Source organism: Neofelis nebulosa, chromosome X (genome assembly GCF_028018385.1).
Source record: "Neofelis nebulosa isolate mNeoNeb1 chromosome X, mNeoNeb1.pri, whole genome shotgun sequence".
NCBI classification, from domain to species: domain Eukaryota; kingdom Metazoa; phylum Chordata; class Mammalia; order Carnivora; family Felidae; genus Neofelis; species Neofelis nebulosa.
In genome coordinates, this window is record NC_080800.1 from 99,324,996 (window position 1) to 99,341,751 (window position 16,756).

The following is a 16,756-nucleotide window of genomic DNA, read 5'->3' on the forward strand; positions in this document are numbered from 1 at the left end:
AAAGGGCCCCATTGTGCTCATGTAACAAAGTGTAACATGGAGTGAAGAAGGGAAAAGAGTGATAGATCAGATATTTAACTTGGCTTTCCTGTAATATTTATAAAATTTGCAGGGGTCAGAAAAAGAGTTTGGTTGGGGATCCACATACCCTAAGTATGAATATTTGATATGTATAAATCACCAAATATAGCATGTTTCATTGAATAGTTTCTCTCCTTGCATGACAAATGTACCTTCATAATGACTTGAAAGGGCCATTTGGGATTTAGAATTCTCAGACCCCTCTAAGTTCTGCTCTGATGGTGTAGGAAGAGCTGCCCCACCCCCACCCCCACCATCTCCTAGACCAGACCCCATCCTCTTCCAGGCACATGACCCCCGTCCCCTTGGGCCTGTGAGCACACCACTCAGCTGTGCAGTCAGCGCGCACCACCCCCCCCAACGCCTGCCTCACCCCGGCCCAAGGACAGCTCCAAGAGGAGCGCGCAGGCCCTGGCAACAGGCTTGGGACTGTTCCGGCTGCCCGGTGCCTGGAGCGTGGGCAGTAGGGCATACCTCTTGTCCCTGTGGACTAGGATCCTGGTTTTTTTTTCTTTTCAATATATGAAGTTTACTGTCAAATTGGTTTCCATACAACACCCAATGCTCATCCCAACAGGTGCCCTCCTCAATACCCATCACCCACCCTCCCCTCCCTCCCACCCCCCATCAACCCTCAGTTTGTTCTCAGTTTTTAAGAGTCTCTTACTTTGGCTCTCTCCCACTCTAACCTCCTTTTTTTTTTTTTTTCCTTCCCCTCCCCCATGGGTTTCTGTTAAGTTTCTCAGGATCCACCTAAGAGTGAAACCATATGGTATCTGTCTTTCTCTGTATGGCTTATTTCACTAAGCATCACACTCTCCAGTTCCATCCACGTTGCTACAAAGGGCCATATTTCATTCTTTCTCATTGCCACGTAGTACTCCGTTGTGTATATAAACCACAATTTCTTTATCCATTCATCAGTTGATGGACATTTAGGCTCTTTCCATAATTTGGCTATTGTTGAGAGTGCTGCTATAAACATTGGGGTACAAGTGCCCCTATGCATCGGTACTCCTGTATCCCTTGGGTAAATTCCTAGCAGTGCTATTGCTGGGTCATAGGGTAAGTCTATTTTTAATTTTTTGAGGAACCTCCACATTGTTTTCCAGAGTGGCTGCACCAATTTGCATTCCCACCAATAGTGCAAGAGGGTTCCCGTTTCTCCACATCCTCTCCAGCATCTATAGTCTCCTGATTTGTTCTTTTGGCCACTCTGACTGGCGTGAGGTGATATCTGAGTGTGGTTTTGATTTGTATTTCCCTGATGAGGAGCGACGTTGAGCATCTTTTCATGTGCCTGTTAGCCATCTGGATGTCTTCTTTAGAGAAGTGTCTATTCATGTTTTCTGCCCATTTCTTCACTGGGTTATTTGTTTTTCGGGTGTGGAGTTTGGTGAGCTCTTTATAGATTTTGGATACTAGCCCTTTGTCTGATATGTCACTTGCAAATATCTTTTCCCATTCTGTTGGTTGCCTTTTCGTTTTGTTGGTTGTTTCCTTTGCTGTGCAGAAGCTTTTTATCTTCCTAAGGTCCCAGTAGTTCATTTTTGCTTTTAATTCCCTTGCCTTTGGGGATGTGTCGAGTAAGAGATTGCTACGGCTGAGGTCAGAGAGATTTTTCCTGCTTTCTCCTCTAAGGTTTTGATGGTTTCCTGTCTCACATTCAGGTCCTTTATCCATTTTGAGTTTATTTTTGTGAATGGTGTGAGAAAGTGGTCTAGTTTCAATCTTCTGCATGTTGCTGTCCAGTTCTCCCAGCATCATTTGTTAAAGAGACTGTCTTTTTTCCATTGGATATTCTTTCCTGCTTTGTCAAAGATTAGTTGGCCATACATTTGTGGGTCTAGTTCTGGGGTTTCTATTCTATTCCATTGGTCTATGTGTCTGTTTTTGTGCCAATACCATGCTGTCTTGATGATGACAGCTTTGTAGTAGAGGCTAAAGTCTGGGATTGTGATGCCTCCTGCTTTGGTCTTCTTCTTCAAAATTACTTTGGCTATTCGGGGCCTTTTGTGGTTCCGTATGAATTTTAGGATTGCTTGTTCTAGCTTTGAGAAGAATGCTGGTGCAATTTTGATTGGGATTGCATTGAATATGTAGATAGCTTTGGGTAGTATTGACATTTTGACAATATTTATTCTTCCAATCCATGAGCACGGAATGTTTTTCCATTTCTTTATATCTTCTTCAATTTCCTTCATAAGCTTTCTATAGTTTTCAGCATACAGATCTTTTACATCTTTGGTTAGGTTTATTCCTAGGTATTTTATGCTTCTTGGTGCAATTGTGAAGGGGATCAGTTTCTTTATTTGTCTTTCTGTTGCTTCATTGTTAGTGTATAAGAATGCAACTGATTTCTGTACATTGATTTTGTATCCTGCAACTTTGCTAATTCATGTATCAGTTCTAGCAGACTTTTGGTGGAGTCTATCGGATTTTCCATGTATAATATCATGTCATCTGCAAAAAGCGAAAGCTTAACTTCATCTTTGTCAATTTTGATGCCTTTGATTTCCTTTTGTTGTCTGATTGCTGATGCTAGAACTTCCAGCACTATGTTAAACAACAGCGGTGAGAGTGGGCATCCCTGTCGTGTTCCTGATCTCAGGGAAAAAGGTCTCAGTTTTTCCCCATTGAGGATGATGTTAGCTGTGGGCTTTTCATAAATGGCTTTTATGATCTTTAAGTATGTTCCTTCTATCCCGACTTTCTCAAGGGTTTTATTAAGAAAGGTTGCTGGATTTTGTCAAAGGCCTTTTCTGCATCGATTGACAGGATCATATGGTTCTTCTCTTTTCTTTTATTAATGTGATGTATCATGTTGATTGATTTGCAAATGTTGAACCAGCCCTGCATCGCAGGAATGAATCCCACTTGATCATGGTGAATAATTCTTTTTATATGCTGTTGAATTCGATTTGCTAGTATCTTATTGAGAATTTTTGCATCCATATTCATCAGGGATATTGGCCTGTAGTTCTCTTTTTTACTGGGTCTCTGTCTGGTTTAGGAATCAAAGTAATGCTGGCTTCATAGAATGAGTCTGGAAGTTTTCCTTCCCTTTCTATTTTTTGGAATAACTTGAGAAGGATAGGTATTATCTCTGCTTTAAACATCTGGTAGAACTCCCCTGGGAAGCCATCTGGTCCTGGACTCTTATTTGTTGGGAGATTTTTGATGACTGATTCCTTTTCTTCGCTGGTTATGGGTCTGTTCAAGCTTTCTATTTCCTCCTGATTGAGTTTTGGAAGAGTGTGGTTGTTTAGGAATTTGTCCATTTCTTCCAGGTTGTCCAATTTGTTGGCATATAATTTTTCATAGTATTCCCTGATAATTGTTTGTATCTCTGAGGGATTGGTTGTAATAATTCCATTTTCATTCTTGATTTTATCTATTTGGGTCATCTCCCTTTTCTTTTTGAGAAGCCTGGCTAGAGGTTTGTCAATTTTGTTTATTTTTTCAAAAAACCAACTCTTGGTTTTGTTGATCTGCTCTACAGTTTTTTTAGATTCTATATTATTTATTCCTGCTCTGATCTTTATTATTTCTCTTCTTCTGCTGGGTTTAGGCTGTCTTTGCTCTTCTGCTTCTACTCCCTTTAGGTGTGCTGTTAGGTTTTGTATTTGGGATTTTTCTTGTTTCTTGAGATAGGCCTGGATTGCAATGTATCTTCCTCTCAGGACTGCCTTTGCTGCATCCCAAAGCGTTTGGATTGTTGTATTTTCATTTTCGTTTGTTTCCATATATTTTTTAATTTCTTCTCTAATTGCCTGGTTGACCCATTCATTCTTTAGTAGGGTGTTCTTTAACCTCCATGCTTTTGGAGGTTTTCCAGACTTTTTCCTGTGGTTGATTTCAAGCTTCATAGCATTGTGGTCTGAAAGTATGCGTGATATGATTTCAATTCCTGTATACTTATGAAGGGCTGTTTTGTGACCCAGTATGTGATCTATCTTGGAGAATGTTCCATGTGCACTCGAGAAGAAAGTATATTCTGTTGCTTTGGGATGCAGAGTTCTAAATATATCTGTCAAGTCCATCTGATCCAATGTATCATTCGGGGCCCTTGTTTCTTTATTGACCATGTGTCTAGATGATCTATCCATTTTTGTAAGTGGAGTGTTAAAGTCCCCTGCAATTACCACATTTTTATCAATAAGGTTGCTTATGTTTGTGAGTAATTGTTTTTATATATTTGGGGGCTCCGGTATTCAGCGCATAGACATTTATAATGGTTAGCTCTTCCTGATGGATAGACCCTGTGATTATTATATAATGCTCTTCTTCATCTCTTGTTACAGCCTTTAATTTAAAGTCTAGTGTGTCTGATACAAGTATGGCTACTCCAGCTTTCTTTTCACTTCCAGTGGTATGATAAATAGTTCTCCATCCCCTCACTCTCAATCTGAAGGTGTCCTCAGGTCTAAAATGAGTCTCTTGTAGACAGCAAATAGATGGGTCTTGTTTTTTTATCCATTCTGATACCCTATGTCTTTTGGTTGGTGTATTTAGTCCATTTACATTCAGTGTTATAGAAAGTATGGGTTTAGAGTCATTTTGATGTCCGTAGGTTTCACGCTTGTAGCGATGTCTCTGGTACTTTGTCTCACAGGATCCCCCTTAGGATCTCTTGTAGGGCTGGTTTAGTGGTGACAAATTCCTTCAGTTTTTGTTTGTTTGGGAAGACCTTTATCTCTCCTTCTATTCTAAATGACAGACTTGCTGGATAAAGGATTCTCGGCTGCATATTTTTCCGGGACATCACATTGAAGATCTTCTGCCATTCCTTTCTGGCCTGCCATGTTTCAGTAGAGAGATCGGTCACGAGTCTTATAGGTCTCCCTTTATATGTTAGAGCACGTTTATCTCTAGCTGCTTTCAGAATTTTCTCTTTATCCTTGTATTTTGCCAGTTTCACTATAATATGTCGTGCAGAAGATCGATTCAAGTTACGTCTGAAGGGAGTTCTCTGTGCCTCTTGGATTTCAATGCCTTTTTCCTTCCCCAGATCAGGGAAGTTCTCAGCTATTATTTCTTCAAGTACACCTTCAGCACCTTTCCCTCTCTCTTCCTCCTCTGGGATACCAATTATGCATATATTATTTCTCTTTAGTGCATCACTTAGTTCTCTAATTTTCCCCTCATACTCCTGGATTTTTTTATCTCTCTTTTTCTCAGCTTCTTTTTCCATAATTTTATCTTCTAGTTCACCTATTCTCTCCTCTGCCTCTTCAATCCGAGCCGTGGTTGTCTCCATTTTATTTTGCAGCTCATTGATAGCATTTTTCAGCTCCTCCTGGCTGTTCCTTAGTCCCTTGATCTCTGTAGCAATAGATTCTCTGCTGTCCTCTATACTGTTTTCAAGCCCAGTGGTTAATTTTATGACCATTATTCTAAATTCACTTTCTGTTATATTGTTTAAATCGTTTTTGATTAGTTCGTTAGCTGTTGTTATTTCCTGGACATTTTTTTGAGGGGAATTCTTCCGTTTCGTCAGTTTGGATAGTCCTTGGAGTGGTGCGGAACTGCAGGGCACTTCCCCTCTGCTGTCTTGAATAACTTGCGTTGGTGGGCGGGCAGCAGTCAGACCTGATGTCTGCCTCCAGCCCACCGCTGGGGCCACAGTCAGACTGGTGTGTGCCTTCTCTTCCCCTCTCCTAGGGGCGGGATTCACTGTGGGGTGGCGTGGCCCGTCTGGGCTACTTGTACACTGCCAGGCTTGTGGTGCTGGGGATCTGGTGTATTAGCTGGGGTGGATCGGCAAGGTGCACAGGGGCGGGAGGGGCAGGCTCAGCTCGCTTTTCCTTCGGAGATCCGCTTCGGGAGGGGCCCTGTGGCACCGGGAGGGAGTCAGACCCGCAGGAGCGATGGATCCGCAGAAGCACAGAGTTGGGTGTTTGCGCAGTGTAAGCAAGTTCCCTGGCAGGAACTGGTTCCCTTTGGGATTTTGGCTGCGGGATGGGTGAGGGAGATGGCGCTGGGGAGCGCCTTTGTTCCCAACCAAACTGAGCTCTGCCGCCCGGGGGCTCAGCAGCTCTCCCTCCCTTTGTCCTCCAGCCTTCCCACTTTCTGAGCAGAGCTGTTAGCTTATAACCTTCCAGATGTCAAGTCCCGCTTACTGTCAGAACACAGTCCGTCCGGCCCCTCCACTTTTGCCAGCCAGACTCGGGGCTCTGTTTGGCCAGCGGGCTGCCCCTCCACCCCGGCTCCCTCCCGCCAGTCCGTGGAGCGCGCACCGCCTCGCCGCCCTTCCTACCCTCTTCCGTGGGCCTCTCGTCTGCGCTTGGCTCCGGAGACTCCGTTCTGCTAGTCTTCTGGAGGTTTTCTGGGTTCTTTAGGCAGGTGTAGGTGGAATCTAAGTGATCAGCAGGATGCGCGGTGAGCCCATGGTCCTCCTACGCCGCCATCTTCCCAGGATCCTTTCAGGAGACCTTTATTGATCCAGAAATCTCACTGACACTTGAAAATGCATGCTCTAATCTGAAGATGATTTCAGATTCAGTACAACAGAGTTCTCCAAATCCAAGTCTTGGTTGGCAAACAGGAAGCAAAGAAGAATGAAGAAATAGAGATCACTTGAGTTTTCCCTCAACCAAGCTTCTGACAAAGAAGCAAATAGAGTATAATGGTGCTACTGTCTTTCTGATAATTTTCCTAACTTCTCGAAGTCTTTGCAAATTTTCTGTGGTGCAGAAGGGCTCCCCAGCTCCTATTCCCTGAATCCTCCTCCTCCTCCCCTCCTCTTTCTCTCTCTCTCTCCCTCAGTCTCAACCGAGCACTCCAGGATCCTGGTCTTATAGGGAAGAGCAAGGCTGGCAGAGGACCAAAGTGGGGCTCTACCGCATGGAGCTCAGGACATAGGTCTCTCTTCCTTGGCTCTAAAAGCAATAGTATGTTACAAGTAACACAGCATAAATACTAACAAATCAGAACCAGTTTGAGGGCCCTCAAATCACACTATCTTGGCCCACCCTTTCAGTTTAGATAATGGTGACAAAGAGCCCTCTGCCTTTTATTTTACCATATGGTTCTAGCCATAAGGAACACTACATGATAATACATTTTATTTTATCTTAATGTTTGTTTATTTTTTTTAATGTTTATTTTTGAGAGAGGGACAGAGCATGAGCAGGGGGAGGGACAGAGACAGGGGGAGATACAGAATCCGAAGAGGCTCCAGGCTTTGAGCTGTCAGCACAGAGCCCAATGAGGGGCTTGAACTCTGGAGCAACGAGATCATGACCTGAGCCAAAGGCGGATGCTTCACCAACTGAGCCACCCAGACGCCCCTGATAATGCATTTTAAAGCAGAGTTGTCGGAGTGTTAAGTTCACTTCATTTTAGCAGACATTAGTTAAGCATCTAATAAGGCTTCGCGAAAGAAAGACTAAAACCCTTTAAGGTCCTAACCATTCAGAGGTTCAGTCCAGGGATTGATGTTGGCAGATGTATGTATTAGATTCTATGTATGTTAGAATACAAGATGTGCTAGCACAGTACACGAGAGAAGGTATCTCATGCTACTCAGGGGGGCACCTAGGAAGCCTTAATTAAGTGTAGAAATGAAGCCCTCTTGTCTCAAATCCAGGACCTTTCCCCTTCTCTGATCCTCTATTTGAGTCAACTATGACTTTATCTTTCTTTTTTCTTGAACAGATTCTAGTCCATTTTCTCCCTTTCTTTTTTTTTCATTATTATGAAATATTTCAGATCTATGAAAAATTATAATACTCTATCAACATGTATGTATCCACCACGCAGCTTAAGAAATGTAACATTGGAAATACAGTTGAAGCCACTGTGGAGCCCTCCCCAGTAGGATTCTCCTCCCTTCATTTCCCCGAGAGGTAGTCACCACCCTAAATGAGTTATTTACCTTTCCCACCCACACATGCTACATTTGTAGGCATCTCTCCTATGCATGCTTTTTCCTCTAGATGTTTGTATCCACGATCAGTACACAGTGATCATTTTGCATGTGCTGTTAGACTTTATATACATGGTGTCATGTTTGTATTCTTCTGGAATCAGGTTTTTTATTTCTGCAGTTTTCTGCCATCACCCAATGTGAGCCCTTCTGTGTCTCAGCCCCTGTGGGTTCTGGCCCCCTCCCCAGTCCAGCCCTTGCCACCCTGTTCAGTTGACCTGCAAGTCCCAAGCCAGTGAATTAAGGCTGGTTCTACCATAGGTGAGTCTCATCTTCCCCTGTGCCTCTGAAGCAGTGCTTCTGAAACCGTAGCTGCCTCAGAATCCCCTGAAGAGCTTGTGAAAGCACCCATTTCTGGGCCTGCCCTCGGAGGTTCCGATTCAGCAGGTCTTGGGTGGAACCTAAGAATTCCTGGCTGGTGCTGACGAGGCTGTCGTCGGGCCTAAACTTTGAAAACCACCCTCTAAATCGGTGTCAGGGTCGAGGCCCAGCAGCACCATGTGGCCTGCAGGCCAGCTGGGCCATCCACCAGGTTTCCTTCCAAACCACACTCTAGAGCAGTGCTAATAGACATTACGATGCAACTCACGTGTGTCACTTTTTCTAGTATCCACGTTAAGAACTAAAAAGAAGTGGGCACAATTAATTCCAGTAGTACATTTTAACTCAATTTGGTATCGTTTCGATATGTAATCGGTATAAAATTATCAGTGAGTTATGTCCTTTTTATGCCTAACAGCGCGTCTCAAATGAGACCGGGCGTGTTTCAGTAGCCACATGCGGCTAGTTCCTGACACAGTGAGCCACGTAGCTCTAAAGACCTGACCTCCATCTCCCTCTTTACAAAAGTTGTTTTCACCTTGACATTTTAATTTATTTGGGGCCATAATAAAATAATTTAAAACAGGCTCGTCAAATGGTAGGAAGTGATACCTTTTAATGAAGGCATGGTGCGTCAAAACAAAGAGGTAAAAGAGAGATTGGAGTTAAAATGATTTATCTAAATAAAACCTGCCTTCCTTCCAGTTTATTACTTCAAAACAAACTTATTTTTGATGAGAACACATGCTGTCAAACGTATCTGTCAAGTGTAACAGAAAAGGCAGATTTCATGGGATATCACTCTTTGGGGGATGCGGTTTGGAATGACGTCAGTGTTAATAAAATTCCCATGCGCTTCTAAAAAATGAGAAACCGGAAACAGTGGACAGATTCTTTCTTCTTTCTTCATCTCGTTTTGTTCCTCCCAGCTGCAGGATGAAATGAGAGAAAATTAGCAATCATAGAGCCGTAACCACCAACGGTGACTTTCCAAACCTATGAAAACAGCCCTGTATATACCTGCTACGTCCGTGGGCTATTTCTCAACAAGGAGAGAACACAGTTTCCTCTTGTAACCTGCACCCTTGTGCCTGGGGTGCTCCTGCGGCCCATGGCTTCGATCACGTGCTCCCACCAACCTGGCCTCCCTCTTGCCTAATACCATCAATGCTTTTTTCTTTCCCTCGAGAGGATTCTGGGGTTTAAGAAAATCTCTTCACCTTAAAAGCCTATGCTCATTCCACAAACGATACTCCCTTACCCTCCCAGACCCTTGATTCTCCGTATCTACCATACGAGAAACAGGCTGTTATTGTAAAATACACAGCTTTGAAAACGCAAAAAAGAAAAAAAAATCAAATGTTAATCATTAAATATATTCAAAGACAAGATATACTTCAAGACTTAATTACCAATTCAGTGATAAGTAATAGCCATACTATGACTAAGTTTCTTTGGACTGTCACATAAAATACAAAAGTCCACACCTGAATACTTAGGTATTAATCATTAAATGCAGTGCTACTTGAAATTCTGAACTTTTTGCCATTTGCATGTAATCACATTCGAAAGGGTATAGTCTCCTAGTTAGTACAAGGGGGTACATTTCCATGGCCAAGTAATGAATGCCCAAGTAGGAAACAGCCCAGCCACTTTAGCTGCTGCTTCGGCTGTTTTCTAAACAAAGACTGGTCTCAGTTACTGATATGTTTACCATTTGTTAGTAGTCTTATAGGTAGAGGACAAAAGAGCTCACAAGAACGAATGAGGAGCCATGAAATAGATTTCAAAATATACTGTGATTTCTATTACTAGGTACCTGAGTGTTGTGTTAACATTCTAAGTAGGTAAAACTGAATGTCTGAATTCATTTTAAACAAACTTATTAATTTATTGGGAGAATTAAGAAAAAAAAAAAAACAACAACAACCCGGTCAGTAACAGGTAAATGTCAGGAATGGTTGGGTGATAGGTGGAGCTATACGGATACCTGGATTTTTTGGGCCTGTTCTGTGGTGGGTCCAAATGCTTTTCAGTGAGATCCTTCTTGTTGTTTGTTAAACGTCTCTTCTTCCCCGCTCTCCGAGACTTGCGCCTCCTTATCAGAGTTTTCCTGCTGATAGTTTGTTGTTCCTTTGGTGAAGAATAATACAGACTTTGGAGCAGACATTCACAGGAAGAAATACCGTGATGCATAAGGAAGAGTGACATCTAGTAGAGTACCCGCAGGAGAAGCGGGAGGATAGAAGGAAGTAAAAGAAGAGCTGGGGCCCTTCCTCCTGGTTGATACAGCCCTTCCATGGCCCTCACCCTTCTGCTGCTTGGTCACTTTCACAGTGACATTCTTTCTTTCCAGTCAAGCTGCCACCCTGTGCTGCTATTATAACTGGCCCTCCGGAGAAGAAGGGATCAGAATCATCAAGTGTCTGCTGCATTGTGTGTGTTCTTGTCAGAGATTTCTTGCAACCATGTTTTGCCTCAACTCCAAATTCTCCCATGAAGCTCATTAGTCCCTCAATGCCTGAATATTTCAGTTTTCCCAAGTGCTCCCACGTCAGTTCATAACGATTGGGGATGAACGTTCTAAAACTTGGCATTTTTAACAGCCGTGGACAAAAATGAGGTGTGCCCCTGGCTCGCTCTATTCCTTCTGGCTGCACCCCCGTCTCGCCCTCTTGCGCACCCCTCCCACCCCTTGTACACCGCTGAACTGCAGACCCCTCCCGCCCCCTGCACCCCTATCTGCGCTGACCCGCACAGCCCCTCCCGCCCTCCTGCACATCCTCCCACCCTCCTGCACCTGCACCTACCCCGTGCAGACCTCCACCTACCCCGCGGCCTTCGGCTGTCTTAGCCGCGGCTGCCAGAAGGCGGCACGTTTCCTTCTCAAAGCCACTGGTAGCTACGGCACGGGGCTCCCACCCGGGCCCTCGGCCTTCAGTCTGGGGGCGCCCCCAACCTCGGCTTCTGTGCCCGGGCGCCCACAACCACCCACAGCCCCGGCCCCTGGGACGCGCGGGTCCCCCTCACCCTCTGTGGCTGCCGGCTCCTCCTTGTCAGGCTCCTCCGCGGTCTCCCAGGTAGCCTCCTCCTCCTCTGACAACGACGATGAGCCCTGGGACTCGTGGGCCGCGGTCGCCGCTGGGGGCGCAGGGGGAACGTTGAGCTGCAGAGGCCGGGGCCGCACGAGGATGTGGTTGTTGTAGTGGACGAGGTGTACCAGCGAATGCACCAGGTCCAGGAACGTAAAGCGGAAGCCCACCATTTCCCAATGGTGGGCGTCCACAATTACGTCCCCGGCGGCCTCCGGCTCTTCCGCCCCGTCCTCGTCTGCCGGCCGAAAGTCCGAATCCTCGCCCGCCTCGAAGGCGTTCCCGCCCTCGGGGCCCACCGCCTCCTCCCTGAGGCCTTCCGCAGGCGCGGCCGAAACGGCAGCCTCGGCAGGGTGGGGCCCGGAGTCCCCGGCCGCTCCGTCTCCGCCATCGGCCGCTCCGTCTCCACCGCCGGCCGCTCCGTCTCCACCGCCGGCCGCTCCGTCTCCGCCATCGGCCGCTCCGTCTCCACCACCGGCCACTCCGTTTCCAGCCACTCCATCTCCGCCATCGGCCGCTCTGTCTCCGCCACCGGCCGCTCCGTCTCCACCACCGGCCACTCCGTTTCCAGCCACTCCATCTCCGCCATCGGCCGCTCTGTCTCCGCCACCGGCTGCTCCGTCTCCGCCATCGGCCGCTCCGTCTCCGCCGCCGGCCGCTCCGTCGCCCATGGCCATCAGGTCTCCACCACCGGCCACTCCGTCTCCAGCCACTCCGTCTCCGCCTCCGGCCACTCCGCCTCCGGCCACTCTGTTGCCCATGGCCACCACGTCTCCGCCTCTGGCCCCTCCGTCTCCGTCTCCGCCTCCGCCTCCGGCCCCTCCGTCTCCACCTCTGGCCACCTCGTCTCCACCGGCCACTCCTGCTCCGACCACCCAGTCTCCGCCGGCCACTTCGTTTCCGGCCACCCCGTCTCCGCCGGCCTCTCCATCTCCGGCCCCCCAGTTTCCGCCGGCCGCTCCGTCTCCACCTCCGGCCGCCCAGTCTCCTCCAGCCACTCCACCCCCACCCACCCAATCCCCGCCGGCCACTCTGTCTTCATCTCCGGCCTCCCAGTCTCCATCTCCGGCCACCCATTCTCCGCCGGCCACTCCACCTCCGCCCACCCGATCTCCGCCGGCCACTCTGTCCTCGTCTCCGGCCTCCTGGTCTCCATCTCCGGCCACTGCCTCTCCGTCTCCAGCCACCGGTTCTCGGTCTCCGGCCACCCCGTTGCCACCGACCGCTTCGTCTCCGGCCATCGCATCGCCACCAGCCACTCCGTCTCCAGCGGCCACCCCATCGCCCCTGGCTACTCCATCACTGCCGGCCCCCGCCTCGCCGCCGGCCACCTCGTTGGCCCCTCCGGCCGCCGGGGCCCCCGCCTCATCCATGGGGCTCTCCTGGCCACCCGGGGCCTGGCCTCCATCTCCGGAGGCCGACATGGCACCAGGGAGTACCTCACCGGGGAGGCGACAGACAGGGCTGCGGCGACGCCGGAGGCTGCCCGCTGCCGCCGACGGGAGGCCGAGGGCAACGGGGCCCGGCGTGAGGTGCCCGCCGAGGGGGACAGCAGTCGGTGGCGGTGCCCGAGGAGGCCCCGGACGGGAAGGGCAGGGGGCGGTCGTGGGGAGCGGCCCACCCAGGCCTCCCCTTGGGCGACGCTGGCCGCGGCCGGTGGGTCCACCCGCCGCAGGACGGTGGGCGGGGCCAGAGGCGTCAACAATGGGCCACGTGCCCGCCTCTTGAGCTCCACCCTCATTCGTCCAGACGCAAAGAGTGACGTGCTCGGCGTCCAATGAATGACCGAGGCCCCTAGGGGTTGCTCCCACTTTACCTCCCTGTTTGTTCTTTGAGGCCTTAGGGTCTTGCCATTACTTTCGGGTCTGCGCAACTCCTGTCCTTTAAGTTTCACCATTGTCTGAAAAACTATAGTGGTCCGATAGTGAGACCCTTTGGGCTATGTGAACTGTAAGGTGTTTCTTGATTTCCACCTGGTAATGACTCATGCAAGTAGGGACAGAGTCATAAAAATAGTATATAGCTCAGACCCCAGGAGTAGTAGAAATCTCCCAAGAAGAAAGAGAGAAGAAGTTGGACAACTTAACATGGTTAAAGCTACTTGGAAAGTAGACAAAATTGACATGGATGCAGTGTGGAAGGGACATGTGGGTGGCTCATTTAAGCATCTGACTTTGGCTTAGGTCATGATCTCAAATTGGTGGGTTGGTGGGTTCCAGCCCTGCATTGGGCAATTCGCTGGCAGCAGGGAGCCTGCTTGGGATTCTCTCTCTGCCCTTCCCCCACTTGTGCTCTCTCTCTCAAAAATAAATAAATAAACTTAAAAAAAAGAACTGAGTGTTGAAGAATTGGTGAATGAGAGGAACTAGAAGGTATTATAATGAACCCTGACAAATTTATTGCAGCACCCCAAAGAATGAACAAAAGGGAGATACTACTTTTCCAGGACCAAGTCATCTCCTAAGAGCTAATAAGCATGAAAAACTTTAAAAGGGTAAGCATCCAGGTTGCCTGGGTGGGTCAGTCAGTTAAGTGGTGGGCTCAGGTCATGATCCCCTCCAGATCTGTGCGTTGGAGCCTTGCATCAGGCTCTGTGCTGAGAGCTTAGAGCCTGGAGCCTGCTTTGGATTCTGTGTCTCCCTCTCTCTCTGCCCCTACCCTGCTCATGCTCTGTCTTTCTCAAAAATGAATAAACATTACAATTTATTTTTTAAATAAAAGCGTAGGCTTCCTAGGATGTTTTTGAGGCAACAGTCCAAGACTTTTGATTTCAAAATCCACTTAATCAAGACCTCCAGCATAAGTAATTCTGAAAATCATGGAGAAATTTACTGCTATTTTCTACTCACTCTGGTAAAAAAAAAGTTTTGTAATACTAAAAAAGTCTTTTGAAAAAAAATAGCAAATAATATTTTGGTGTTTAATACCAATAAATCCTATCAAGTTTAGGAGGGATGTTTTCCTTTCATCAACCCAGCAAAATTTCAATGTTCTTATTTTTCTTCTAGTCCCCACCTCAATAATAGAGCATGGTGCTATCATAAATCATTGGTTTAAATCTGGAAGGCAATGTAGAAAATTTCTAATTTGTAATCCTCACTATAAAGAGAGCAAAACTGAGGCAGAATCCCAGTCTGAGGTACAGATTTGGTTTTAACATTTAGCCCCTGATGTGATCTTAGGAAGGGTACTTACCATTTCTCCGCCTCAGTTTATCATTTGTGAAGTTAGAGTCATCATTACCTACATCTTACAATGTTGCTCTAAGAATAAAATAAGATAATGGAGTAAATGCCCTTCTTTTTACTGTGACGTTTTATATATATACAAGGTATTATTGTATCACTAGTAACCTTTCCATTCTTGAACCACGGGAGAGAAACTATTGGGTAGTTTCTCAGGCCTTCAGAGAGAATCATCTAATCCAAAACCAAAATATAGTTGTTTCCAGATATATAGAGTTACACACTTCCTCCCTGGTTGAGTTCATACCCTGCCTTCAGTCAAGATTTCAGTGAAATAGGTAGACGGAATGAGATGGGATTATATTTAGGATATTAACCATCTGTTGAAAATATGTCCCTGGTTTCATTTTGTCTTCTAAGTTGGTTATATTTCTAAGCACACAATTTTTCATTTTTATGTTACAAAATCTGGTAATTTTTTTATGTTTTTTTTTTTTTTTTTTTTTTTTGGAGAGCATGTGCGAGTTGGGGAGAGGAGCAGAGGGGGAGAGAGTGAGAATCTTAAGCAGGCTCCACCTTCAGCGTGGATGCAAGGCTCAGTCCCACAACCCTGGGATCATGACCTGAGCCAAAACCAAGCATCAGACACTCAACCGACTGAGCCACCCAGTACCCCATGATTTTAACACCATTCTAAGTTTGCAAATCTTTTGTTATCTAGAGAAAAATTTTATATTTTCTTCTTTTTGAAAATCTTTTGAATGTTTACATTTAACTCCTTAATCCATGTGGAATTAATACTGACACATAGCATAAGATTAAAATATCGGTTATTTTTAAATTTTAAACAGCTCACCTATAGCACTATTTGTTGAGTGCTTCTATAATGATGTGTGGCCATGTGCCATTTAGCACTTTCCATAAAGGTAGAAGAGATGCAAGAGAAAATGCATGTTCTTCCAAAATTTCATAGCTGGAAAGGCCTTTAGATATTGAAGCTAAGTCTATTCGTTTTTAGATGGGGAAATTAAGGCCTAGAGCAGGTAACTAGCTTCCCTAAGGTCGTGTAACTTGATGGAGGAGCCACAACTAGATCCAGTCTCATGACCTTTAATCTGAAGTCCAAACAGGACTACTTCTTATACATGCAGCTTCAGGAGAAACTTGACAGCAGAAGGTTAATTAACCATGTACAAAGTAAATGGCCATGAGTTGAGGCTCTTGGAAAGTTCCAGACCAGCCCTCCTGATCCCCAACCAGCAAGTTTTTACTAGACACCTTCATATAATGTTTCTTGCAAGACCTTGCGAAGGACGGAGAAGCAAGTGCCATCATCTCTGGTTGCATAACACACTGTATTTGGGAGAAAGGACTACATGTTGAAAATGAAAAAGAAGAGCAGCCTCTGACATTCAGAGCTGGGCTGGAACTCATGCTAGGCCATTTTATTCTCCTGTTGGACATAATCAATATCAGAACACCAATATCAGACAAGATCAGAGACCATGATGAAAGACAAAACAAGGCCATTTTATAATTTTAAGCAGAGACAAAAATAAGGTCACAGAATGTTAACATCTTCCTCTTGGCTAAAATGGATATCTACCACTTCTTTGCCAGTTACAACTTTATCCCGATTCTTGTCTCCCCACCTTACAGATAAGATTTATTGAAATACCAATCATAGAACTGTCCCTACTTTGTAATAGCATCTTATCTAGAGCAAGCCCCTGTTTCCTTCAAAACTTCCCAAAATAATCCAGCCCAATCCCAATTCTTGTAATAGGTTCTTATACTTCTTACTGCAACACCACACAGTTCACCATGGTGTGTGTTTCTTCACTGCAGTGAGTATTAAGCACCCTTGTTCAATTACAGGTATGTCCTTGTTGTCTTTGGATTGATGATGAAAAACATTTCCATATTTACATTGTAATATATTGACTCAGCCAAGTGAGTCAGGAGGCCTCAGCAAAGGCTTCCCAGAGGAGGGAAGACTTGGATTCAAAAGATGGGCATCATGCCCTGACTGAGAAGGACAGTAAAGGCAGGACATTGTCTCCACGTGGCCCTTGTTCAAATGCACTCACAACCTTGGAGGGTCCTTGGCTCTAAGAAAAGCCTGAGCCTTGGGGGTAGGGAAAGGA

At 46.2% G+C, this 16,756-nt stretch overlaps 1 protein-coding gene across 1 annotated transcript; it reads right to left on the reverse strand.

The window, feature by feature from the left end:
- Positions 1 to 8,928: 8,928 nt before the first annotated feature.
- On the reverse strand, positions 8,929 to 15,944 carry LOC131502128 (uncharacterized PE-PGRS family protein PE_PGRS24-like). Its single transcript, XM_058712727.1, has 4 exons — positions 15,797 to 15,944; positions 11,363 to 13,270; positions 10,323 to 10,465; positions 8,929 to 9,261 (listed from the first exon to the last, which is right to left on the reverse strand). Exons 1-3 carry the CDS (start codon positions 15,942 to 15,944, stop codon positions 10,365 to 10,367), a joined length of 2,157 nt encoding a protein of 718 aa, XP_058568710.1. The 3' UTR covers positions 8,929 to 9,261; positions 10,323 to 10,364.
- Between the last annotated feature and the right edge of the window lie 812 nt (positions 15,945 to 16,756).

Bases quoted from the DNA above. Each gene is read 5' to 3' on its own strand.
- LOC131502128 (XM_058712727.1), bottom strand. From the start codon at position 15,944: ATGATGGCACTTGCTTCTCCGTCCTTCGCAAGGTCTTGCAAGAAACAT. The intron at 13,271-15,796 runs GTTAATTAACCT...AGTAATGGCAAG, and splicing joins GGCCATTTACTTTGTACATG to ACCCTAAGGCCTCAAAGAAC. The intron at 10,466-11,362 runs GTGAGGGGGACC...TCTTCACCAAAG, and splicing joins GGAGCCGGCAGCCACAGAGG to GAACAACAAACTATCAGCAG.